Genomic DNA, 26,311 nt, shown 5'->3' with positions numbered 1-26,311 from the left:
AAATGGCTGATACGATCAGTTTTGAAACAGTCACCTCTTTCAAGAGGAGCAAGGACAGAATCCAGGCTCCCCTGCTCACTACATGCTGGGGCAGCTGCAAATTATCAGCCATCTTCTCCATACCTTGCTTGTGAGCATCCAAAGGCATCTTGCCGGGCAAGCTAGAAACTGAATGCTTAACAAGACCAATGAGCTTTCACCCAGCAAGGCGATTCTTATTTGGCTGTAAGAGAAAATCAGTATAAGGGAAAGAATGGTGCATATATATGTGTGTGTGTAGATATGTATATATGCCCCATTTTTTCTGATGCAACACAAATAAGGAAAATTTAGGAGCAATTTGCATGGTATTCACCTTTCAGTAATGAGAAGTAGATTAAATGTATAGGTTTAAAAACAATGCTAGCAAGGCAGACAGTATGATGACGGTCTACAACACGTTTGGACTATCTTCCAGAATGTGTTAACAGTAAGACTCTATACCTATGATAGCTTTCTGTAACACTAACTGTATACAGCACATATATGATGTGCTGCCAAACATGAAAACTACAAATGTAATGAGACTTAAGGGAGAACCTTTGTAAAATAGTGTATAGCACATACTGCATATTCAGAAATGACTGTACTTGAAATTATTCTGCTCTACAGAGAAAAGTGGACTCTTTTTTTGAAGAAAATTGTCAGAATAAAACATTAAGACTTCTATGAACAGTTTCATAATAAAAGGTTTGTGTACTCCCACGGTATAATAAATACCTATTCCTCTTACCCACAGTCACAACTCTTGGTAAATAAGCAGGCTCCAATACAGATTACTTTCCTGATGAAATGTACTAATCAAATATAATGTTTTGTATATTTCTAGAGTCTTTTATTGGCATATCTTTTGCAATAAATGGACATATTTTTTTCTGTCTCAGGACTCAATAACTTGATAGCTATGCTTACTCTGCTCACAGATATGGCAATTACTCAAAGCAGGGAGAAGGAACTAGAAAGTCGCTTTCCTAAAAATCTGTGTTCTCAGCCTATTCCACAATTTTATTTATTTATGTATTTATTAAAAGCTTTTCTAACCGGTCCACTACAAGCATCTCAGAACCACAGCCTAGGTTCAGTTTTCCAAAATCTAGTCAAGATCCAGCTGCAGGATGAAAACTAAGTACACTGAAAAACTGTAGTGTCACAACTCTGCCACCTGCATACAGCTTTCAGTCAAGTTTCAGTCTGTCTTTCTCAGCTATTTCTCAGCTATTTCTCAGCTACATGACAATTTGGACAGAGCTATTTTGGTGGTGGTTTGTTACTGATCAGTTCCCTGCTTCTTGTCTTGAGTATATGAAGCAGCAGCTAAAATAGCTATTCCCTTTGAGAGAAAAGAATTCAAAGCAGAAGATGTCCAACACCAACCCAGAACATAAATTATACGTTTCCATTCTGTAGATGGATTCTGATTCAGGCTGGAGTTCTATTGACACACTTATATAGATGCTATCAGGCTTACTTCTAGGTAGACCAGCAAAGTATTGGAAATGTATAATCCCCATATAATGACTACTTTAATGAATCCAACTGGAAATGTTAAAAAGAGCTGTAAAATATATTTCTATTCTTACAACCATTTTCAGGTATTCACCCTCCTACCTAGTTAGCTATCATTGTCTTTAATAATATTGTATACTTCTTAATTATTTTTAGTATCCAAATTTATCAGTCATTGTCAAAAACATCAAAACAAGGGTTCAAATTGATTATATCAGAATAAAATTCTAAAAGTACAAAATTAATACACAGATAGCAGTAGTAATGTCAACAGTCTGACTGTCTTTCAATTATAAGGTTGGAGGGAAAAGAAGAGGTTCATAAATATTTGGGGAGCAGATTTAAGACTCAAGCAGAAAGAAGACATATTCACTAGAAAAACAACCTTGCAATTCCATATTGTCAATATGTGCTTAGAAGTTTTTCCCTACAATTAATTTGTCTCTTACTCCCCTAACTCCAAGTCTCAGAAAGTTATATTCACAAATTCTTAACTTTGATTACTTTCTAAAATCTGATAAGCAGCAGGGGTATTTTTCCCCTTTAGATGCCTTGCAAATTGCTGGGTATCTTGTGGCATTTCAATACATAAAATAAGAAGAATCCTACTGCTCAGCAGAGCTTATCTGTCAGCATTTAAGGCACAATTACCATTAGAATAAAGCAACTAAAATTAACCCAATAGGGTTCCTTATTAATTTCCTTGCTTATCAAATCCTGGGAGTTTCATTCTAATTGTCTCCATATCAAAGAATCTTGTTTTTGAAACTACTTAGATGTCTTTGCCTGAGTTTCCCAGTCAATGGCAGACATCCTCCCCAATGCCAGATTTATGGGCAGGTATCACAGGCAGGGTTCACCCCTCAGAGCATAACTACTCAACAAGTTATACAATAGCTGAAATAAATAATACAAACAGGTCTCCTTCCTTTGTAAAGCTGGCAAGTCTGACCTGCACTGCATAATGTTCTAATAATAATGTTAATAAGAAAAAAGAATCACAAAAACAATAATCATAGGAAAATCTGTATCTGATTTCTGGAAATTCCAAGAATCAAAATTCCAAACATGCTAATTAACACAAAATTGTGTGGAATCCCTGATCACCAGTATAAATTCAACGAGTAGTATTTGGGTGAGTGATTGAGGAGGTTTCAATGCCCCTCCTTTCCATTCAAAACACATGAAAGAGACATGGGTCCTTGTGGACTAGCCCCAAACACTGCTGCTGATGTATCCAACAGCCATCCAGCCTCACCATCCAGCACATGTGAGAAGGGGCTTTCTCTTCCTGCCAGTGAATACCCATAAAGCTCCTACACACCAGATGGAGGTCCTAGCTGGCACAGGATTCACCAGCAGATGTAGATCTTTATACCTTTATAAATAAATACAGAGGATCCCTTGGTGTATGCACTTGAAACCAGCTGGCAGATTGTGTGTCTCCATGCATCTCTCATGTGGTCTCTGAATGTGTGCCCAGGGCTGTGTGTCCTCCCATTGCTAGTGGATCTATTCGTGCGCATGTATCATCTTCTTTGACAAGGATCAATCAAGCATGAAATAGTGGACTAGCTGAAAAGGGTGTTCAAATATGATCCAAGTGGCAAAGCCCCTAAAGGCGCTCCTCATCTTGGATGCCCAAGTAACCTAGGACTGTCCTGCATCCAGCTGTCAGTCCCACAAGTCAGATGGAAACCAAGTATTATTCAGTTTGATAGATGGAAAGTCTTTCTTTGGAAGCAAGACGCACATATGCCAGTGTGACACAGCAGTTAGAGTGTTGGAGGGACTTAAGAGATCCAGGTTCTAGTCCCCATTCACCTATGGAGCTCACTAGGTGATTTTGGGCCAGTCAGAGACTCTTAGCCTAACCTATCTCAAAGAATTGTTGTTGTGATGATAAAATGTACAGGAAGAGAACTTTTGTAGGTGTCTGGCAAAAGGAAGAACGGCAGTGCATAAATTTAATGGAAGAGGAAGAGGAAGAAAAACAGTTCTACTGGACGACCATCATGATCCAAAACATAAGTCAGTCTAATATGATTACCAACCCAAAGTTCCATTTCTAGTGAGCAGTCCAACATTAAAAAAAGAAGCAGTGTGTGTGCACATGTGCATTCTGGTACAGAAATGATAAGCAGCATTCAAGGAAAGCTGAGGAAACTGGTCGAGCTGTTTCAAAGGTTATCCAGTGCCACTTTGATTATGCATGGCACGCTTCCTGGCGCCAAGGGAGTGCCAATTGGCTTTGACAACTTAAGGCTGAAAATGAGCAGCAGCAGGCCTAAGCCAAGAATATCTGACCTAGAAAAGCAATCTTGTCGGCAGCGCAGCCCCTGCAAGAAGCAGCCATCCTACTGAACGCCACATGGGAACATTCTGTACGAAGGCACAGCCACATCCGCTCCAAGACGTGCGAGCCCCGCAAGAGAGTGGCTGTGATCATGAGTCAGGGAGCTGTAACAGCAGAGGCAACCATTGCTTTGACTGGAAGTCGGCCAACCATCGCCAGAGGTCTCCTGCATCCTTCCCCACCCACTCTGTTCTGAAGCAGCACCATGTTGTCTGGAGTCCAGCTCCTGTTTTAGCAGTTAGCAAAGGATATTGCAGGACTGGAACAGCAGTTTCTTATTTATTTGTTATTCATTATTCAATGATAGTGTATTATTTATCAAGATTAGCATTCTTTTGTATCTTGTAGCTTACTTTTCCCTCCAAATGTAAACACAAAGTAGTTTACATCACATAATATACAAAAATATTTGCTATTAATTTACATATATTATCGTGTGATGTACAAAGATACTTAATATAAAGTTCTAAAGTTCTGGGGACTGGCAATTATGAAATTTAAGATTCTCTCAAATTCTCGCAGGATTTTTTCCTAAGAACTACAACCAGGCATCAATGTGAGTCCCCAGAGCCCAAGTAAAGTCGTTTGCAGTCAGTCCAACAAGCGCAGGGATTGGGTATGAGAGTGAAGTAAAAACCAGCAGGTCCCCAGAGCCTCATGTCTCTACCATGAACTAATCTGATGGCCACCCACTTTCATCCTCCGCTTCCCATCTGCAAAACGGGGATTAGAAGAATGCTCCCCTTAGACTTGCACTTGAAGTACTTGAAGCACTCTGGAGTGCTACACAAATATCCCTATTACTAATATTTAAAATAACCTTGCAAACAAGCCCACAAAGATTATTAGACAAATATTTTTCTGACCTACAATGTTGTCCTGACCAAAGATCTAAATAAAGAAAAAGTCTTCAGAGGGAGTGGGGAGGGGAGAATGAGACTAAAAAAAAATAAAATAAAATTGTGGCCGCTCAAAGAAAGCTGGAACCCTGCCTGGTCACCTGGGGGGCAATTCTGATTCTTCACAAGTGAGCAGACAAGTGGCAATTTAGAATCCTGTTTTAAGACCTGGCAGCCATTTGGATCATTGTTTAGTGTCATCTATTGTGCAGTTCTGAACCATGGTCACAAAGTGCTCCTTCTCACATGCCAGCCTAGATAACACATTGTTCTTTTACAGCCTGTTTTTTATAGACAGATCCTTGTGTGTTTCACATCTCAGCTGAGACAGCTTTCAGAGGGTTGGCTAAAATTTATGGTACCAGCATTGTGCATAATTCTTTGAAGTGAGAGATGAGGTTGTTTTTCCTTTGATTTTTTTATGGGAGGAAAAATGACATACTAAAGTGTTGCTATTGTCCTTCAGAGTTTTGATCACCTTGCCTGGAAAAATGCTTAAAAATTGTGAAAATGTGAAATCTATTTAATAATCCAATGCAAGAAAACAAAGGCAAGTTTTGACAGCTTCCACTCAATGCGACTGTTCACAGAAATGTTCACAAATGATGTTAATAATACATGTTATGCACTGCTTGAGGTCTAATACACAATCAAAGGCAGGCATTAACTCAGTTGGATTCAAGCTGACATCATTATGATGCCACAAGACAAAAGCAATAGTCTGGTAGCCATGGACACAATAGATAGCCAAAAATAAACACATGGGGTATGCAAATAGCATTGTACGGGGAGCAAATCAGAACACAAACAGCTCTTAAGTGTAAAGAATGCTGTGTGGGGATCAACACGCTGCAGCACAGTCATTCTGGAGCATTAACATTTGCAATCAAACTGGCAGCTGAGACAGACTGTCCTTTAAAAGGCTAAGCCAATCACTTGAGGCTTTTGACAGCATACTATCTGCCCTCTTTTATATCAAGCAGTGCTACCCAGGGAGCAGGAAAGGCAGAATCACTCAGATAGGTTTCAACGTGTACTCCGGCTTTTCATCTTGTGAAGCATGTCAAGCTCCAACCATGACCCTACCTTCCACAGTCTGGGTAGTCCCTGCCTTCTTAAAATGCTTGGATGTCAACATCTGATGCTTTATCCAAGTGCATTCTGGCTTGCCAGATACCTTGGGCTGTTAGATCTGATTTCTGCTTTGCCACAGCTAAAGGAACCAAGAGCCAGGGTCTTCTTAGATGAGGAAAGGGAAGTCACTGCAGCTTCCCAAGGGCCTCCTGATGAGGTATTTAACAGTGCAGGGATCTGTTTGAAACCCTTCTGCTGACAGGTCCTCAAACTCACAAGTGCAGCAAAGGGATCAGGGTCTGGAATACAAGCTTTCAATAGTGCTTATTGATCCTACAACCTTTTCTGAGATAGCTGAGGTCACCAAAAAGGGGGGGGATTATCTATTGGAGGCAGCAGGTGTTCTTTGGATTTACCCACATATATAAACAGCTCGATCTCAGTAGACCAGAATAGACCCTCACTGCCTCCTCCTCTAGTTTTCTCAGCCACAAGGAGGCTTGCCTTGAAAGCAAAGAGCCAAGTAGGAGGCAGCCTTAGCAAGCCAATGGAATAGGACTTTCTCTTTCTTTTTCCCTGCCAATGGCAGTGCAGCTGGCCACTGGTGGGCTCTCTTCTAGGAGTCACTGCTTTTCAAGTAGCAGGATGGGTTCCTGCCTGCAAGCTCCGCATCTCCCACTGACAATATGTGTGCAAACAGTACCAGGATCCCTAGCCAGAAAACACATTTAGAAAATTAATTACTCACAATTAAGGCATCATCTCTTCCCATTCTAATGACAGTCCTGTTAATGGTGCGAAGCAATTGGATCATTATTTCTTGTATGTGCTGATACGTTGATGCCTGTAATACACATACAGTTGTTTTCAAGATAATGAAGAATAATACACAAAGAAAATGCTTAGGCAGACTCTTCATACAAGGACTGCACCTGTCTATGTGAATGAGAACTGATGACATCATCATTATTATTATTATTATTATTATTATTATTATTATTATAACATTTCTATGCCGCCCCTTGCCGAAACCTCGGGGCGGCTTACAACACGATAAAATACATTGAAATACAATAGTACATAATAAATTACCATTAAATACAAAAATACAAAAAATACATTGATTTACAAATATAAAATTAAAATTATCAGTAAAACATCAGTTGGCAATGCAACGTGTAGGAACAAAATCTCTCCTAAGTTATTTGGAGATCTCTCCAAAGGATTTATGTACGATCGAGGGAAGACTCAGCCTAGCCATTTTCCAAGCATGTTTTTTGGAACATCTGTGGACATTCATCTATGTGGAACGTTTGTTTTTTATGGGGGGTCCATACACACGGGTAACCCTCAGCCCTGCTCCACAGCCTGTAATACTGTCTAAGCCACTTACCAGTTCTTTTCTGCAGCAACTGCATCACTAGAATGGCCACTCTGTAAGAGCACGATCCCATGCCTACCTCTGCCAGCATGCCCCAGGCAGTCTACAGCTTTCTGCATGGCCCAACCAGCCATGCTGGGGATTGTAGGCCTTTTTCTGTCTAAGCAAGCATAGGATGGCCCCTGAGTCTAAAGGCTACTTAATATTAATCACAGCCATTATAGGACTGTAATGTATACATTAGAGACCTACAACTCCTTTTTATGTTGCCTTATATTTATGTGATGAAACATTGTTTCTCTCTACCATCTGGTAGTGTTTTCTGCAGAACTACTGAAAGCTGACTATCCATTCTTCTCAGGTACAGCGCTGTGCTGAAAAGTTTCCCATGTACTTTCTCAAAATTATTCCAACATCATATTGGGTTTCACTAACTGGCTGAATGTGTGTTGCAGAATAAATTGATTAAAAAGAAGTTTGCATCTTTGCTGCCTGTTAAGGCACAACACAGCTCAAAAGGTCTACATTCGTCATCACTGGCATTAAAGGTAGCTGAAAAGACTATCCTAAAGCCCTGCATGCCAGGTAATAGCTATGCCAATGCTGAGTCAGTGTATCATAATTGCAAGCCTATGTGCTTCTGGCAGGAAGGTAAGAAGCACAGTAATTGGGGCGGATGCTGGAGTCACCACAGCATGATTGTCGGTGGCAATGGAGTTGCTAGGGAGACAGACACTCCCCTAGAATCCCTATCAGCTCCACTGCCACCCACCAGTCACAATGAAATTCAGCAGGACTCTGCACCTTACCCATGCATCCAAGTGGTAGTCATCTATTCATCTCATATGTGTTATGACCCTTGCAACAAAGCTTCTAGATTGTGGCAAAGCTTCTAGATTGTGCTTCTAGATTGCTGGAGCTGCCCTGGCTCCAGATCAGCATCCTAACCTCCAGTGTGGCTGGAGGGGGGGTGGGGGGGGAGTTTGTCTGAGGTTTTCCACTGAGTCCTAAGGAAGCAGTTTTCATTTACCACTTCTTTTTGTAATTGCAATATTATTCCAATTCCAAAAACTGAATCCAAACTCCGCTCTACTCATTTCTCCTCTTTTCAAGTTTTGTCCCCAAAAGACCAGGTTGAACACCTGTATGCAGAGATCTGCCACGTCGACTTAACGTTCTGTTCTTTAGGGGAAGCAGATGTAGTCTTTCCTAGTTAGAGTTGCACCCTTGGTATTGGGTAACATTTTCATGGAAGCTATACATCTGCCTACTCTAAAAAGTAATTTAACTGTTCTGGATTTGGTCCTGGCAAAGATGCAGGATGAGATATGTCAAACTTGTAAATAACTATTTCAGATATCGTGTCCAAATTAAGAGTCTTAGATTTCACCAATACGCCAATTATTCTCTTCAACACTACCACAACAGCACATGTAATTTGTACTTCAAGAGTTGGCAGCCTTAATACAGGTGCATTTCTATTCCTGAACATGCCATCCATATTATAAAGAGAGCAACAAGAGGAGGGAATAACTGAAGAATTGCAGGGAAAGGTTGGTGAGTGCATTATTCCATCTCTGATCCACTTCCCTTGCATGTGGCTACACATCATATTGATGTTTAGGGCTCCATCAGTCATTCTGTAATTGTGTTTACTGATCTTTTTCATCACTAACTGATCTGGAAAGCCTGTGCTGTCTGAATTTGAATACCTTTCATTCTCACCTAGCTGAATGGGGCTTCACATGACCCAAATAAATAGAGGGGTTCCCTCTCTTCTTATACTTTTGCAAGTAGCATTTGGAAAGAAACTCTCATGAAGGCGTTAGATGCAGATTGCTCTAAGGATCACGGTTAAAGTAATCACTTTCAGTCCTTTGACACTGCTTGGAACAGAGAACCCCTGATGCAGAACTCCTGAAGCCACTCTCAGAACTGATTTGGATGACATTTCCTCCTTGGGGAATGATCAGTAGTATGCCACAGGGTAAAAGCAATCTCAGTTCGAATAACAACAGACTCATCAAGTTTAGACAAGTGTTAAGGGGATTGCTTATTCTTCCAATATCTGGGAGAAAACAACAGTTAAACTAGCCTTCATTTGTGTTATTTCTACATTATTTCCATCCATATTTACACTATTCCTGTCTTCCATACATGATGAAGCTGCTGCCTATGAATATTTATGGCATCCCAGTTAGTTGCTCACTCCTATAGCAGATGTATCTTTATTTATCAGCCTCAGGCAAGACAGGCAATAGCCAAGGGTAACTGGTGTCCTGACTGAGTAACATGTAAAAGGCCACAGTTTCCCCACCCCTCATCTATAATCATCCAAATTCATCGAGGAAGAATAAGAAGCATCTGAAGCAGAGGCCTCCATGTATTTTGAACTACATTTTCTATCATCCTCAGCTAGCACTGGCAATTGGTAGAATAATAGGAATTGGAATCCAACACATCTGGAGGGCACAGGTCACAGCGGACTGCATTAGATGATTGTTATACTTCCCCAGTGTCTTCAAGGTTAAATGCAACTCAGTATCTGAAGATATTGAACAAATAACCTTGCCTAGTCTAATTAGGAACAAACATGTAATATTATCAGCATCTTTGCTTTCTTGAAGCTCCTAAAACTTACAGATTGCACCTCATTTCCCTAAGCATATTAAACTTCATCCTCTTTCTTTGATCAGCAGTTACAGTGCCAGATGCCACAGTGGGGTACATCTCTTTCCAAAAGCAGCATCTGGTTGTTTGGCAGACTTCCCAGTTCCTTTTGGCAGATCTGGCATTTTCAGAGGGCATGTCAGATAACGCTGCTAGGTTCTGACAGAGTTTCCCTAGGAGGCTCTCCTCCCCACCATCCCTCCACCTTGATGGATCTGATGAGGAACTCAGGGCCCAAGGTCTCATAAGAGTGCTCAAATTAGAGGCTTTACTATCCCAAAAGAATCTCTCCTAGTAGATGCTGACTAATTAGGTTAGAGTTTGCATACTTACAAAGGGGCCCAGCTTAATGCATCGACAATTCAGCTTTAATAAATAAGTAAATAAATAAATGTGCGGAATTTGGGCTTTTGGTTTTGGAAAGCAGCCAAACAGAGCTAGACCGAGAAAACACTACTCTGTACTGGAGAGTACAGAAAGAGTAAGGGCTGGACAGACCCTTTCTCTTCACAGAAGATACGTAAAGAGGCAAAGTGATTTCTCTTGTTGGTGTTGTTGTTAGTCGCAAAGTTGTGTCCGACCAATCACGACCCCATGGACAACATTTCTCCAGGCCTTCCTGTCCTCCACCATCCCCCGGAGTACACTTAAGCTCACTCCAACTGCTTCAGTGACTCCAGCCACCTCATCCTCTGCCGTCCCCTTCTTCTTTTGCCATCTGTTGTTCCCAGCATTAGGCTCTTCTCCAGGAGGTCCTTCCTTCTCATTAGGTGGCCAAAGTATTTGAGTTTCATCTTCAGTATCTGGCCTTCTAAAGAGCAGTCAGGGTTGATCTCCTCTAGGACTGACTGGTTTGATCGCCTAGTGGACCAAGGGACTCGCAGGAGTCTCCTCCAGCACCACAATTCAAAGGCCTCAATCCTTCTGCGCTCAGCCTTCCTTATGGTCCATCTTTCACAGCTATATATTGCAACTGGGAAAACCATAGCCTTGACTATACACACTTTTGTTGGCAGGTGATGCCTCTGCTTTTTAGTATGCTGTCTAGATTTGCCATAGCTTTCCTCCCCAGGAGCAAGTGTCTTTTAATTTCTTGGCTGCAGTCCCTGTCTGCGGTGATCTTGGAGCCCAGGAAAATAAAATCTGTCTCTACCTCCATTTCTTACCCATCTATTTCCCAGGAAGTAAGCAAACCAGATGCCATGATCTTAGTTTTCTTAATGTTGAGTTTCAAGCCAACTTTTGCGCCCTCCTCTTTCACCCACATCAAGAGGCTCTTTAATTCCTCTTCACTTTCTGCCATTAGAGTGGTATCATCAAGTAGGATATACAGTATAATGAAATACAGCTTCAGCTGGTCCCACGTGCTGCAGCCAGACGATTGACTGGGGCCAGTTATATGCAGCCTATGACTCCTTTTCTCAAAAGCAGCACTGGCTACCAGTCTCTTTCTAAGCTCAGTTCACAAAGCTGGTAATGGTCTAAGCCTTACATGTCTTGAGGCCATCCTCTTGACAAGAACTCTTTCACCTCTATGAGCCTGCCTGAGCTTTAAGGTTGCCAGGAAAGGCCCGTCTCTGCCCTGCCATCAGCAGGGACACATATGGCAGGGACAGGAGACATTCCCAGACTGGGGAGGTCAGGCTAGCTCCATCTTTAATGTCCTTCCCCCATCAGGCAAATACATTTTCACCTAGAAAGGTTTTAAAGAAGCAGGTTTTAGTTCATGAGTGCAGGGGGGGGGGGGTTGTTTGTTTGTCTCTTGATGTGCTCCTAATTGAATTGCTATTGTGTTTCCATTATACATGGCATTTTATCTGGTGTTTTGCTCTTGTTAGCTGCCTTGAGCACTATTTGTAGTGGAAAGCCAGGATGCAAATTAATTAATAAAACCTGCATGTGTGCATAGTTGAGGCACAGGCTGCATGGGTATGCACACATTAAAAACAATTTGAAAGATGTTCAAATTGGGAAGAAATATATGAAGTTTTGGGCAGGGTTCTAATAATGATGCGTGTAAGGGCCTTTCCTTACGTAAACCATGACAGTCCGGACCTCTCATGTACATCAGAACCCCACAGGACTCAGGGCCAGGGTGACACTGTCACTTCACCTGACATGTTTCACTGGCCTGCTTTACCCCAATTGTCATTCCCCGGTGCTCCCACGATTGCCACTTTTAGCACATATTCAGTCTAGTTGCCTCAAAGGGAAAGTGAGAGAGGTGAGGCATCTTTTATCAGCTCAGCTGATTATATGATTCCTCCCCTCCCAGTCCTTTCCCCTTTCATATCCTGTCTATTAAATTGTAAGCCATAATGGCAAGGTGAGGTTATTTTAGGTGTGGTTTCAGCACAGGGATTGGGAATGTGTGACCATCCAAATACTTCTATTCGTTCTGCGACTCCTATTCATTCTAGCCAGCAAAGTCAATGCTTGAGGAATGATGGAAGTTGTAGTCCAACATCTGGAGAATCACACATTCCCCATCCTGGCAGTAGTGCTTAGGAGTATTTTAAGTAATAATATTTATTTATTTATTTAACTAATTTATTTGTATCCCACCGTTTACGATGTTTCAGGGCAGCAGCATGCTAATAATCATAATAATAGCGTGCAGATAAAGGCAGGCTCCAACATTCCATTGCAACCTGCCCAGTATGAAAAGGGAACTCAACTCTTTCCCAGGAGAAAATATCCATAAGTTTCCTTTTCGAGTGACAAACATGGAACAAACAACACTGCATTAATTCTTGCTTCTTGGTTAGCCTAGCAAGTATTAGAGGTCTTTTGCATTTGGAATCCTGATATACAATTTTAAAGCATGGCACAAAGAAAAAGTGCAACACAATTCAATTCAATTATACAATTGGTTTTGAAAATATAGTATGTGCAATAGCAAGTGGCTCATTTTGGCGAACACAGCAACTTTTCCAAGTGACAGAGGTCAAAACTAAATGATACATTGTAAAAGGCAGAGGGAGAGCAGAATCAGATGTTTACAATTTTTCTGTTTTAATATGGCCTTTTCACAATGAAAGCACAACTTTGTGAACACAAGCAAACCTTTCAAGAATGTTAAGAGAAAAGATATCACAGACTCCAAGTCCTGTGTGGTAGAAGCTATATAAAACATGAAAGCACATTATAATATCTATAACACATTCACTCTATAATTATCTGAAACAACTACTCTTTAGATGTCAAGGGGGCATTACAGCCACATAATTCAAATAAGGGTTAGCATTATAGGTTTGCTCCTATTGTAACAGATTAACTTATAAATCTAGATAATGAACCCAGCTGCACACTTTGCTGAAGGGTGCTTAGAATGTAACAGGCTCATGTAAAATCAACATTCTTCTTATTTTTCCCCCGAAGGGAAAGGTGGTAGCATCCTTTGGATGAAGTAATACATATTGAAGTGAAAGGGTACAATCCCAATATCTAGAGGACTGGACTGTTCATGGAATGCTCTGGTTCCCATGATGCCACAGGCCCCTGTAGCTTAGTTACCCATGGCATGCTGGGAACCATTTTTGCATAGCACCTACAGCCAACTGGCTTTCTGTGGCATGGTGTCCTGTGCAAACCCAGGTGGCAGGGGTTGTTTCAGGATTAAATAATCTTCAAATAACCCTGAAACAAGCCATGGGTTATCTGAGGATTGTCTAACCCTCCAGCAACCTCTGCTACCTGGGTGCACATCACACAATAAACAATGGCAAGGTGTGCCCCCACCCCCAGTCATCATGAAAAATTGGTACCTGAGGATGCCCAGTGCAACAAGACCACCCCCTTGAGTAAATTAATCAATGGGGAGCATCCCATCATGTGAACCAGGTTATCATCTCATCATTTAAGAGTGGAAGAGTTAGATAGAAAAATTAACTGGCTTATCTCTCCACAGTTTCCTCATTCATTCTATCTCCCAACTTCATAAAAAATCCTGCCAGTAAGTGTATGTTGCTCCAGAGTATGTTAGCCTAGCCTGAGAGATGCACTAACTTTCCAGCAACTGACTCAATTACTTTTCCATTGTTGTTCCACATAAATTACATATTTCACCACCAAAGTGCAATGTTAGATTGTATTAAGTGTGTCTTATGGAAAAACTCATACCAGTTTTCTAAGCCATGTTCAACATTCTTTTTTAAATGTATCTTTTCTGGTCATTTGATGCAAACCTAAGCATAGCCCACAGACACAACAGGTGAACAGCAAATTTTTGCTGTGACTAATACCAACCACGACATATTAGAATACTACTGTGGCTTAGGAACCTGGGAGCTAGCCTTGTGACAGTTGCCCTTCAAAGCTAGCAATTCAAAGCAGTGTTTAACAACCCCTGAAGAACTCAAAGCAATGTTGAATGTTTCATTAGAAGCACAAAACATTTAAATTTGAATTGTTCGTGTATCCCCTTATCGGATTTGTTCTCAGTGGTTTGATGCAAATGTAACTTTGGTTTGAACATCCTGTGGATTTGTACTAATCCCCTGCTCTCCACCTCCTACTATTTACTGCATCGATGCTTTAGAATGACATTGATACTGTTGCTTACTTTGGTTAAGACTATGTTGCTCAAAACCACAATTTGCAATGGCTGTGTTCACCCATAATGCTAAACAATGCCATATGGCAACTGCGTGGCATAGTATCTCACCCTGTGTCCTGGGTTCATGCATTTGTGTTTTTTATATGCATGCATGGTAGCCATGCATCTCCATCTTCCCTCCAAATAGTGGCACATATCCCATCAGCCCTCCAGGCTCAGAATCAGTCCCAGGGTGCACCACTCCTGCCTATGTCACATGCTCCCCTGGGAATGGCTCAGCCAACCACCTTTTTCTGTGTGTGGTTGTTTTTGTTGTTGTTGTTTGTTTAAGTTTCCTGCTGCTCTGCAAAGCAACTGCCTATGCACTAGAGTAGATCTTTTTCACTAAAGGAGCACTGCAAGAAAGCTACCCTTCTCTGCACCAATGTATTTTCACCCACCCATCACTACCTTCTCCCTCACTGCAGATATGCGCACCCTGCCCATGTGCAGGATTCGTACCACCAGCTGCATCCCCCTTCAGCCAGGCACATGGAGGGAATCTTCATGGGCAGGCTGTGCCAGGGACAGAAGGAGTGTGTCCTGTCCTTTCCCAAGGGTGCCCATGTTGGTATCTGCCTGAGTAAGTTTTCTGGTTGGTCACGAGAAATATGTTTGTCCCACAGCTATGGAGGATAGGAGCAAGGCATAAGGGAACTGTGCTTCCCAGGGCCATTGTCCTGATGGTGATGCCCAGGTGCTGCCCACAGGCTCCTCTTGTGCAAAGTTTTTCCATGTGGATCCATGGAAACCAGACATGTCACTTTTCACCATGGATGCTGAATCCACACTTGGCAACTACCCATGCCTCCATGGTTTCCAGCATGGCTTGCCATCTTGTATGAATTCAGCCAATGGGTTTGCAAACCATGGGTAAGCTTGGCTAGCCTTAACCACAGCAACCAGAGGAAGCCAGCAGCATGCTCCCAGTCTCAAAGCCATGCTCTCCATGTATATTATTAATGATGCAATGTAGCAAAACAGCTTGATTCCTTTGGTTTTAATATCTTGAAGCTGATTCAGGATTGATGACACATCAAAGCAAATGAACCTGAAAATCAGGAGGGGAAAATTGCCACTTTGTATCATGTGTCACATCAAAAACTGTGAGAACTAGTTCTATCTATCAGGGCCCTGTTATATTTAGAATTTAAATGAGAGTCATCAGCATGAATATTTTACAACTTAATCAGTACAGGCTTACAACCAACTGGAACCAGCTACATAATCATTGCGCTCATCAATACTCACTGGATCTTGACAGCTGAGAACTTCCAGGATGCTGTTGAGTAAGTCAACGCAGTGTTCCTTCTCTTGAACCTGCATGGGTGTCTCTTCCCGTGGATTCAGTAATTCCTTCAGTTCTTTGGTAATGACAGGGAGAAGAATGTCTCTACATTCTGAAAGTAATTGTTTGTTACTTAGACGTGGAGTCAAAATCAGAGATACTTTTACCTTTCCTTTTGTAGCACCACTACCCTTCCTTCCAGCCTCCCTCACTTGAGAGCATTCTAACTTTCATTCCTTGACAACTCCTCAGTGTAATCGTGAAGGATGGTAGAGATTAATTTGCTAAATAAATACATCCCATTTCATTTATTATATTTTTATACCACCCAATAGTCATAGTTCTCTGAGCAGTTTAGGAAGATTAAAAGCCATGAAATCCAAAGCATATAGTTCAGATAAAATGCATAGTATTAAAACTATTTGCCTACAACATATAGATGCACACATGTACACACAATTTTGACAGTCAATATCTGCAAATGACCCAGATAGCTTTGCTGTTGAGCAGTACAAAAATGACATCATCATTATCATCTAATAATGCACTGTCAGATGTCTGACATCAGAGGAGGCCTTAACAGAGGAAGTGTGAAGAATCCATTTTGGGGGTGAGAAGCTGCTGGATTGATTCCCTGGGCTTGGCATCCTGGACTCCAGTCCACTTTATTGCTGTGAATGCAAGTCCCTGGTGAGTGCACCCAGCATCCTTGCAATGCTCAGCAGGAATGGAGCCCAGTGCAAATGTGGCACAAGCAGTGTTCCTCCTTGTGCTGGCCTTGTGCTGCACATGATGCATCATGTGATGCAGAAGAAGGTTGCTGCCTGCACCACCTTCATTCTATAAGTGTTCACAGAGTTCCTCTTGGCTCTGCTCACTTTCTAAGAAACAACCAAGCATGAGAGGAAGTCTGCAAATGCTGGAGCGAAGGATTGTATGGAGCTTTGTCACAGCCCTACTTTTAACAGCATACTGAAATGACAACAGTGCTGATACCAAGCAAGCCTCAGTGGAGAGGTTGTTCCATTATCAGGAGGCTACTACCCAAGAGGCCTTCTCTCTTGGTGCTACCCTCAGAGGAGTCCCTTGGAGGAGAAGTTCAGGTGACAACTGTAGTTCATGAATAGGTTGATATCTGATGAGCTCTCCATCAGTTGTGGGGGTTCTTGGACCATGTAAAGTTTTACACAAGCTGCAGCTTCTGGATTGTCCCTTAGGCAGTCCCACATTCCAAGCACTGCAGTAATCTAACCTGGAGATTGCCAGAGCATAGACTACTGAGTCATCCCAGCTGAGACAGGGGCATAGCTGGACCACCAACTGATACTGCTGAGGAGGCCTAAGCTTCAAGTGATAAAGACAGCCTCATGTAAACCCCCAAGTTGTGAACCTGCTCAGTCAGGGGGGTCCAGAAAAGGATGGGCACCCTCAATCTAGTCAGGACAACCACCCATCACCATCTTGTATAGATTGAGCTTCAGTTTTTAGCCTTCCTCCAATCCATTGCTGCACTGCGGCAGCAATTTTGCACCTCCATAGCCTCACCCGCCGCTCATAGCAGGCATAATAACTGAGTTATGCTTTCTCCTTATTTACATTCAAGGTGCTTCGTTGATAATCTCTTGAATAGCAGCAAAGCCCATTTGTCATATAGTGTGCACAATGAGCAAGCTACCACTCATTTTAGGAAAGAAGGAGAGAAATGAAAAAGAGCCACTTGGCACCTAAGCCAGAGTTTCAGCTGTTCCAAAACAGGATAATGCATTGGCCTAACCTCAGGGAGGGATGGGCATCGGTCACCCCCCTCTGACCTAAATGTCATTTTATGAATCCCATTAAATGTCACTTGTGATATCAGGAAGGACAATGCATTTCTTCTGAAAAGCTTCCTTTGTGGTGGGAAAGCAATAGGTTAGACAGCAAGTACAGGTTGGTGTGGAAAGGCTTGATGACAAAATAATGGTGTTTGAGCAAGCAAGAAAAAGAGACAAAGAAACTACAAAAGAGGAGGACAAGTATCACAAAACAAAAGAGAGAACATTCTCAGGTATCTGAGGAACACATTTGTTCTGTCCAATGTGCATTGGGGGGAAAACGTTTTTTCCCTTTCTTAGTGGCCACATATTTCTTCAGAAGCATTTACATGTCTCTTCTGTGTCTTTCCTTTCAAACCTGCTTAATAACAAATCATGGTTTCCATTTTTTTTTATCATGTTGCAACTTCTATGCAAGTGAGAAATGCCCCAGTTATATGTGACTTACAACAAAATACATAGCACTTCAATGTGTGTTGGAATATTCTGAAGATTCTTACAGTTTTATCATGCTTAGCATTATTTACATTAAGTTCAGATTTTCCTATCAGCATATTTCTTCAAGCCTCCTGCTTGCTGTCCAAAATTTGTATCACACAAATTGTTCAAATTCTACCTTCCATCCTTTCTTGTGAGGAATTGACATGCCCACAGGTGGGAGGAATAAGGCATGATAAAAAGAACACAAGTGATGGAAAGACCTGGCATGCAGTATAAAACCAGACCGAGGAAAAGCAGAAAGGTCCAAAGGTTGGGAGTGGAACAGAATCATAACAAGTGATGAAGGAACAAGGTACAAGAGGGTGGGATCCAGAGAAGTATAATGTGCACCCCACTCCTGAGTGGGGTTGTTTCTCCCCTCTCTGCTCCATTGCAGTTCTTCAAAAATCTGTTTTGAAGGTGCAGATGACTCACTGGAATAGTGTAAGGTGGCGCATAGGACTACATCAGAAAGGGGTTGTGGCAGAATTTGGGGGTGGGATATCTTGCTATTTGAAGAAATTACAGTACATGTAGAAGAGCAGAGAAAGTTGGAATAATGCTAGCACTTATCGAGAATAAGCTGCGGTTGCTCTTCAGCTTCTAAATGTTTCTTTTCTGTTCTCCATAAACTGCAGCCGCTGGCATTAATAATTGAGGTATACTTGGCAAGCACAATTTACTACACAACCTGAAGCCTTGCTTTTTCTTCAAATCTAAATTTTAAATACAGTTTATCTTGACATCCCTTCCGTATAGCTTCCCCTTGTTGGGTGAATTGAAATACATATGGAAATGTGTTTGCATTATTTTATTTATTTAGTTGAATTTATTACCTGGTTACATTGCAAGGCCACAAAATACATGGATATAATATTTGCAATGCCTGATCTGAACATCTCTGGAGAAGGACATGCCAGAAGCTAAGGGCATTTCTTCCATGACCCAACATTTAGGAGTTCCTCAGCAATTCTCCAGGTTCTCAGTTGTTAATTTTAATGCTTATAACTCTTCCTTAAAGTGAGATAAGAGAAGATGAATTGGGTGCAATTAGGCAGCCAACGCGTCAAATGTTTGTGCCATTGTGAAACCGAAAAGGCTGAGTGCAGAGAAGGGCTGAATTTGTAGATATATATTAATGCACTCCAAAATTATGAGAAAGCAGCTAAGCAGCAGAATGACTGAGAAGACTGCTTTAAGATGCACCCACAGTTGAATGAAAACCACGCATGCCTGTAGGGGGCTTTGGCTCTCTGAGGTCTAAGTAGCTGTGTCTCCCCCCCATCTTTACTCTATACCCACCCCCATGCTAGGGTTCCGAACCAAATCGGGCCCCTAACCCTACTCTAGCATAAACATAGAAAAATCAGAGCTACTAGTTAAGAATTTAAATTAGGTTATCTTTTGGCTGTATTATGTGCCTTGAAATAGAATACCCTAAAGAGCTTTAATACTTCCTAGAAATTTGACTCAGGTTCAATTTACTTAAGAGGGGAGGGGAGGGGAGAAGAGAGATGGCATTTCGGCTGACTCAGAATGGAAAACAATAGCAAGAACAGGATCTGCATTTTTCGCCACATTCTAGATATAAGGAGTTTCAGGATTTGCTTCATACACTTTAAAAGTTTTCTAGAGAAGGAAAAGCAGAGCAGAATGCAGAGGCACATATATATTAGAAAACAGTAATTTGTTTTTGTCATTGTTTATAATATATAATAATGAGTTTGACTGTTCTGCATATGAGAAAATTAGACCATACAGTGACTGCCTAAAAGTAGGGGAAAGATACTAGCTATGCAAGAAGAGATGCCTGTTATTTATGAAGTATTTCAAACCAATTCTTATAATTTTTCATTTAATCATGCTAATGAATCAACTAATATTCAGTGCACAATGTTATTTTTTGCTATTAAAATGATGTAATCATTTTTTCTGGCCTTTCATTTAACTACGAAGGCATTTTATTTTGGGAATAGGTGTTTTTATATAGCTATTTATATTCATTCCACTTCAGATGCCTTTAATAAAAGCAGACTTAATTGAATTTTGATTCCACCTCTACTCCCACCCACCAAAAAAGCTTGTGGTACTGAAACTGATTTGATATATACTGGTGGCAAACTATTCTGAATAGACGTGGCTTGTATAATACTCATAGCAACATTTGCATCCTATGGTACATATTGTATCTCCTTGAGAATCACCTCTTATCATTCCACTTTTTGCATTTAAGATTTATGATATGAAGCATGCTTCCATAAAAGCCATGAAGAGGACAACAGCTGCAATCCAAAGAAGATGTTTAAGTGCATCCAGAAAAACAAATCATGAAGTCAGGGAGGCTGAGGACCACCACATCCGTAGACCTCTCTGTCCAGTGAAGATTTCATTTTGAACATTGTAAGAGCTATCCATGGTGCTCCCTGGTGGTGAACCTCTTTTGGGGATGCCATTCAGCATCATGGACAGCTTCTCTAATGCTCTGAATGGCAGCTGCGGTGGATAAGGAGCCCCACTGACACCTGCCAACCTCCCCTGCATAAAGTAGTCTTTAATGTTTTCACTGCTGCTTCTCTCTCAAATGGTGGCTAAACAGCAGCAGAGAAAAGTACAACCTGGATGCAAAGAACAGTTCAACTACTTCATCATTTTTCAAGAAACAGCCGCTGATCCCATGTAGCATGCTGCTTCCGAAACTGAGGCAATCTTCAAAAAACCATGTGCAATGGGCTACAGGAATTAACTTTTAAATAGGAAAATGAAGGAAAAATTCTTCTGGGATCAAAAAGAAATGTTTAGGGAGATGTCCAGGAGCTCCTTGAATCTCTGCATTCTCCTGTAGACCATCCCATTTATATACTGTTCTTCCTCAGAAGAGTTCATGATATCCTATTTTGTCCTTGCAACAACTTTGTGAGGCTGGAAGAAAATGACTTAACCAAGGCCACCTAAAAAATTCATGACTGAGTGGGAATCTGGGCTGAAATCTTCCTACTTCAAGTCCTAGGGAGTAACCATTATTTTTAAACTGCTGCTATTGGAAAACACATGTTATTATTTCATGTGATAGTTGCCTCCGTGCAACTGGTTTGGTGCATTCCAATGCAGACTGAACTATTTTTCTGTATCACAAAGGGATCCCCCAGAAAGTTGTGAGCTAGTAGAGAAATCCCCCTCTTCACATGGAGAGCTATATTTCAAACTTGTACCATGGGGACAGCAACTGCAGGGAATAATTTAAAGCGGGGGTAAGCAATGTGACCAAACATCCCCAATTTTAATTAACCTATTTTTCTCAGCAGTTGGGATCACTTCAAAGCAAATGGAGGGTTTCCAGCAGCTGCCATCTTCTTTTCCCATGAATGTTGTTGGGCTACATGGTGGGGCTCAGAGACATCCTTGCCAGCCACCCTGGATCGCTAGTGGAGATCTCCAGCATGTGATTTTCTTTTATTAAAAAAGGATACACTGGGGCATAATTCTATAAAATAGATTTTTCATATGGAGAGTGACTCTTCTGTGGCATACCACTTTCACAAAGGATCTCCTGTACATGGCAGTGCTTACTGTAATTCAACTGGCAGATTTTAAAACAGATTATGCTTTTGGATAGACTGCCTGCTCTCCACAGTACAGAAATGCTCACTGCCTGAGGTTTGTTTATATGTGTGACTGTATACACTGATGGTCAAATTTGCTGTCACTTCTGTAAACTTTAGTTATGGAAAATACCAGTATGTAACACATTTTAACATAATTATTAACTTTCACAAAAGACATGAACTCTTATTTGCAATTAAGATCTTTAAGGCAAGCAAGAATCCTTGCCCTTAGGTGTGTAATATCGTAAAATCTCTTTGGAAAATTCTGTACTTTGATTAAACACACAGGAGCCCCAGGCTAGATGTTATACAACCAAAATTATTCAACTCTTGTTACTCCTCTTGGCTTGTATCATATTTCTATTGAATGAACTGGAATGGTCTCCAGCTTTAGTATTAAATGAAAATATGATTTCAGCAAGAGATGGATGCATCTGTCAAGTTCAGTTTCTCTATTTCTCATTCTTCCAATTTTAAATTCAGCTAATTCCAAACTTGGAGGGTTTTTTAAGTTTACATGAAAATTTGCTTGCATTTTTGTGCATATTTCTGTAATCAATTTCCTAACATATCTTTGAAGAACTCCACTTCAAAAATCAGAGAAGTATGGCTTCTGAGTTTCCATTCACACAGTGGTAGAAAAGCACATACGGTAATTAGTTGTTCACATTACAGTGAAACTTGAGCAAATTTTCTTCCCCATTTCAAATCATAACACGGTTCTAAGAAGTAGGTAGGAAGAATTTGGTGAACCCTTTCCCTCACGTTTCCTTTCTCCCCTAGCATGTTCTCTCACCAGCTGCTTTTCCTTTAAGTGGGACCTGAAAACAGACATGACACCCATTTGGGGAAGAACCTCAGTAAGAGGGTTCTAATGCTTCCTTCAACAAGGACCCTTTTGCACAGTTGGGAATCCCAATAAAGCAGAATTCTTAACCAATGTGGAAACTTCTAGCACTCAAGAAAACCAGAGCAAGACTCCACTCAACATGGAAAGGCTTGTGGCATTGTGATAGGGTTGGCATGTGCAGCTTGATCCTTTTGTGCATTTTAATGCATTCTGTTAGGCCTGATACCTCAACAGTACTGGAGCAAACCCAAAATTGACAGATGTATCCATCCATCCCTGCCTTAATTACGGAAACTAAAACAGTTGTTTGGGTCAAGTATCCAGCATCAGCTGCCTATTTGTTTCAGCTTTCCTCCTTCAAATACTATCATAGGTATAGTAGAGTGTATCAAAAGCTCCCAGTGCTCCATGCTGCTTTCAAATCACAAGATTTGCCACTTCAATATGAGAACCCTGAGTACAGCAAACAATTAGAGCTCTTGTTATATGCAACAAATGTTAAAAATACATTAACATTCTCAGTCACGTGTACATTTTTTTTAAAGGAACACTGTGGAAAGCTGAAGATTATTGCATGCCTTTCTCTCTTTCTGACAAATTATGAGAAATTACAGGTCCACTTAGAAAAATCCGAATTTCATCATCATTCACTGCTATGTACATGCAAATTTCCCTCCAAAGTAAAGCTGAGGTTTTTTAAGTATTAAATGGAAAATGCTTAAGATCATCAGCTGAGGTCCTCCTCCAAGCTCTTCCCCCACCCCCAACAAAGTGGAAGGTGGGGACTTTCGGAGCATTTGGTGAGGGCAGTCTGCCTCACTGTTACAGAGTTAAACTGCACCTGCCATTATAAGCATTTTATATTTAATATGCAGCTTAAAATACAAATACCATCATTCAGGGACAGGGGAGATAATTATCAGTATTACAGCAAGCAAAGATAATTTAACCCTTTTAACCCCCTACTGTGTTCCTGAAGATAATCTCTTTTCTGAAGTGCTGTTTGCATCCAAAGGAAATGCAAATGGCACTCCCAAAGCAGAGGAAAGAGTTATATTGTGTTTCTTCAGTTGTTGTACTCTCATAGTTTTCAGTCCCACTGATCAGCTCCCTGCACCCACCCATTCATTGGATAGGATAGATTTTAAAAAGTCTTCCATGTCAAGTCTAAAATTCCAGACTGGAAAGAAGGCAAAGTATAGTTTGTCACTGCAAGTGATATTTAGACTTATCTAAGCCTCTGGAGAATTTAGATCGAGAAGAAATAGGGAGAAGGATTAAACATCCTCCCTCATCCCCCCAGTCATATGTCCCTGACAAAAACACCCATTGCCCCGTCAACAGCCCTTTCAAAGGGATCAATTTTCCCAAGAAACTGGGGTGCACTTTTGTGTTTTGCTGAATATTTACAGTCCTGGGTAGAAGTCAAGATTTGCACAATCCTGGAGACTGAATGGAATACAAGTTGCAAAGGAAGTGAAAATTCCATCACCCCATTTTTACAAGGAAATGTCATATCCTCTTGACAGTTTGCCTTTTGACAGCTGTTCTGTGAAAGGAAAGGGAAGGATCAATTTGAAGCCTTCCCGAGGCAAATCCACAGTTGGCATGTCCCAGGACATTGCCCCAGCTGAGGTTTCAAATCCCCCTGCATGTGCTGTGCTCTCTGGATAAGATGATGATGATGATGATGATGATGATGATGATTTGACAGCTTTTGACAGCTCTTCCCGGATGCATCCTGGACATTCTGCAGGTGCTATAAATTGCTGCTGAAATAGGATTCATGAACCCAATAGGGAACATAATTTCGGGGGAAGAGTGCATAGGTAAAGTGCAAAAAAGTTCCAGTGAGCCAAAATGGGTCATTTTTCGGTGGGGAATGCATCAAACCAGAACCAGCCACTCCAAGTGCCTTTCTTGGCAAGAGCAAAACAGTTCTGTCACTCTTGCCAAGAAGCTCACTAGCCAATCTCAAGGCACCCAAGACACAACCAGCACACAGATATGGACAACATGACAACCATTGTGGCTACAATAGCCCCTAGAATAAGCTATGGGTTACTGGGGGTGGATTGTGGGTATTGCTCTGGGTTCACATGACACAGCAAAGTATTCTGGATAGGAACTGACTGTCTCAGGCAGAAGCCCACCTTCTATATTTGGGAGACTCAGAGGAAAACCAGTATCAAATGGAGCATTACCTACCTGCACCAGGCAAGGAAGCCACTTCTGAAAGGTGTTATGCTGTTGTTAAGAGCCACAAAGTCATTTCTGACTCCTGGCATTATATTTTATATAATTATATCAGCTGGCAATGGGGTGGCTGCTCAGCAACTGTTTCTTATTAATTGTTTTTTTCATAATGATGTGTTTTATTGAACTGCATTAACTGAGGGATCGAATGTATCTACTTGCATTATTGATATTGTGGTTTTTGATAGGACTACAGTATTATTTCAACAGAACTTTAGTTATATGTTCCTTAATCTGTTAATATGTTGTCTCAAGCCAAGTTTACTGTTGAAAAAGTAGTGTACAAATATTCATATTATTAAAGGCATTGTAAAGATTGAGTGCACTGGCTCATGACTATATTTCTGCTAGATTTTAGAATTGGTAGGAGGGAAATACATTATAATTGTGTTCTTAGGTTTTTTTTTCTCCCCAGGCATAGCTTTAGCTTCTTAAAAAATGAAAGAAACAGAAAGAAAGAAACCCCTTAAATTAAAGCCGTATTTGATTTTTAAGGAGTACTGCAGTCAGCATCCAACTAAAGCTTCCAGTCTTGTAGACTGACCAGGCAACTGGATATATCTGACTGAATCACATATATCCCTGAGTACTTATTTCATCAAACATTATTTCCTTCCTTAATCACACTTTATGAACATGCAAATCATATGCACGGGAAGAGAATCCACTGCTAAATTGCTACTTATGCTGGACGGAAGAGAAAGAAATAATAAGAGGCATTTTAACCAGCACCCCCATTAACTTTCTCTACCTTTCTTTCTTTTCTATTTCCTTCCTATTGCTTCCACTGGGACAGAAATTCAGTACGGTGACTTCCGGGTTGTTCCCCATGGGAATTCAGGGACATATTCATAAAAAGAAGGATTTCCCCTAATCCTTGCTGTCATGTACCTAATTTTTTCCCTGCCTTCGAGAAATGTTTTTGAACAAAGAACATACCAGTACTCCATAAGCCCCAACCATGCATATTATTCCAGTCCTGAGGCTTATGACCCAGCCTTATTCTAAGTAGGAACATACAGGAATCATCTGTAGGACATACGATCAGAACATCCTCAATACTGATTGGTCTGGGAGTTGCTCAGCCTTCATAGAAATATGCTTCTTTGGGAAATCTTTTTCCTTTGAGCAGCTGCAAAGTGGCAGGGCAAGCCTACCAGAGTCCTAGGTGTCTCAGTTTTTGATGAGTTGAGTAAGTTTGAGTTGGCTAATCTGATGTTTTGTTTTAAAAGTATCCAACCATTTCTGAACTCCTCTCCACTTGTTCTTGAATAACTCAGTTTTCAGCTGGAAACAGGAGTTGATTTTTATTCTTTTGCTTATTCTAAAGTTTGAAATTTCTCACATCTAGGCTACTTTATGAGCACACTGGCTTGGTTTTAAGGAGATTAAAGGAAGGTCTGGAAAGGGGACCTATCTGTGGTGGTGGCAGCCTGCCTCTGAAAGATAGAACAAAAGCCTGCTGTACCTGTGGCATAAGCCTTGCAGCCTCTTATCCT

The 26,311-nt window shown here is 41.1% G+C and overlaps 1 protein-coding gene across 1 annotated transcript in view; it reads right to left on the bottom strand.

Moving 5' to 3' along the window:
• Positions 1-26,311, bottom strand: part of DOCK2 (dedicator of cytokinesis 2) — a 315,348-nt gene that overhangs the window by 194,913 nt on the left and 94,124 nt on the right. Inside the window, exons 26-27 of the mRNA XM_044453756.1 lie at positions 15,774-15,922; positions 6,623-6,718 (exon numbers count right to left, since the gene is read on the bottom strand). Of these exons, the coding sequence (XP_044309691.1) occupies positions 6,623-6,718; positions 15,774-15,922 (245 nt within the window). The remainder of the gene's footprint in view (positions 1-6,622; positions 6,719-15,773; positions 15,923-26,311) is intronic.

This window comes from Varanus komodoensis, unplaced genomic scaffold, assembly GCF_004798865.1.
Source record: "Varanus komodoensis strain SLA01 unplaced genomic scaffold, ASM479886v1 scaffold7_1, whole genome shotgun sequence".
Taxonomy (NCBI): domain Eukaryota; kingdom Metazoa; phylum Chordata; class Lepidosauria; order Squamata; family Varanidae; genus Varanus; species Varanus komodoensis.
Note: the sequence above shows the minus strand (reverse complement) of the source record. Positions and strands in the feature narration are given on the sequence as shown.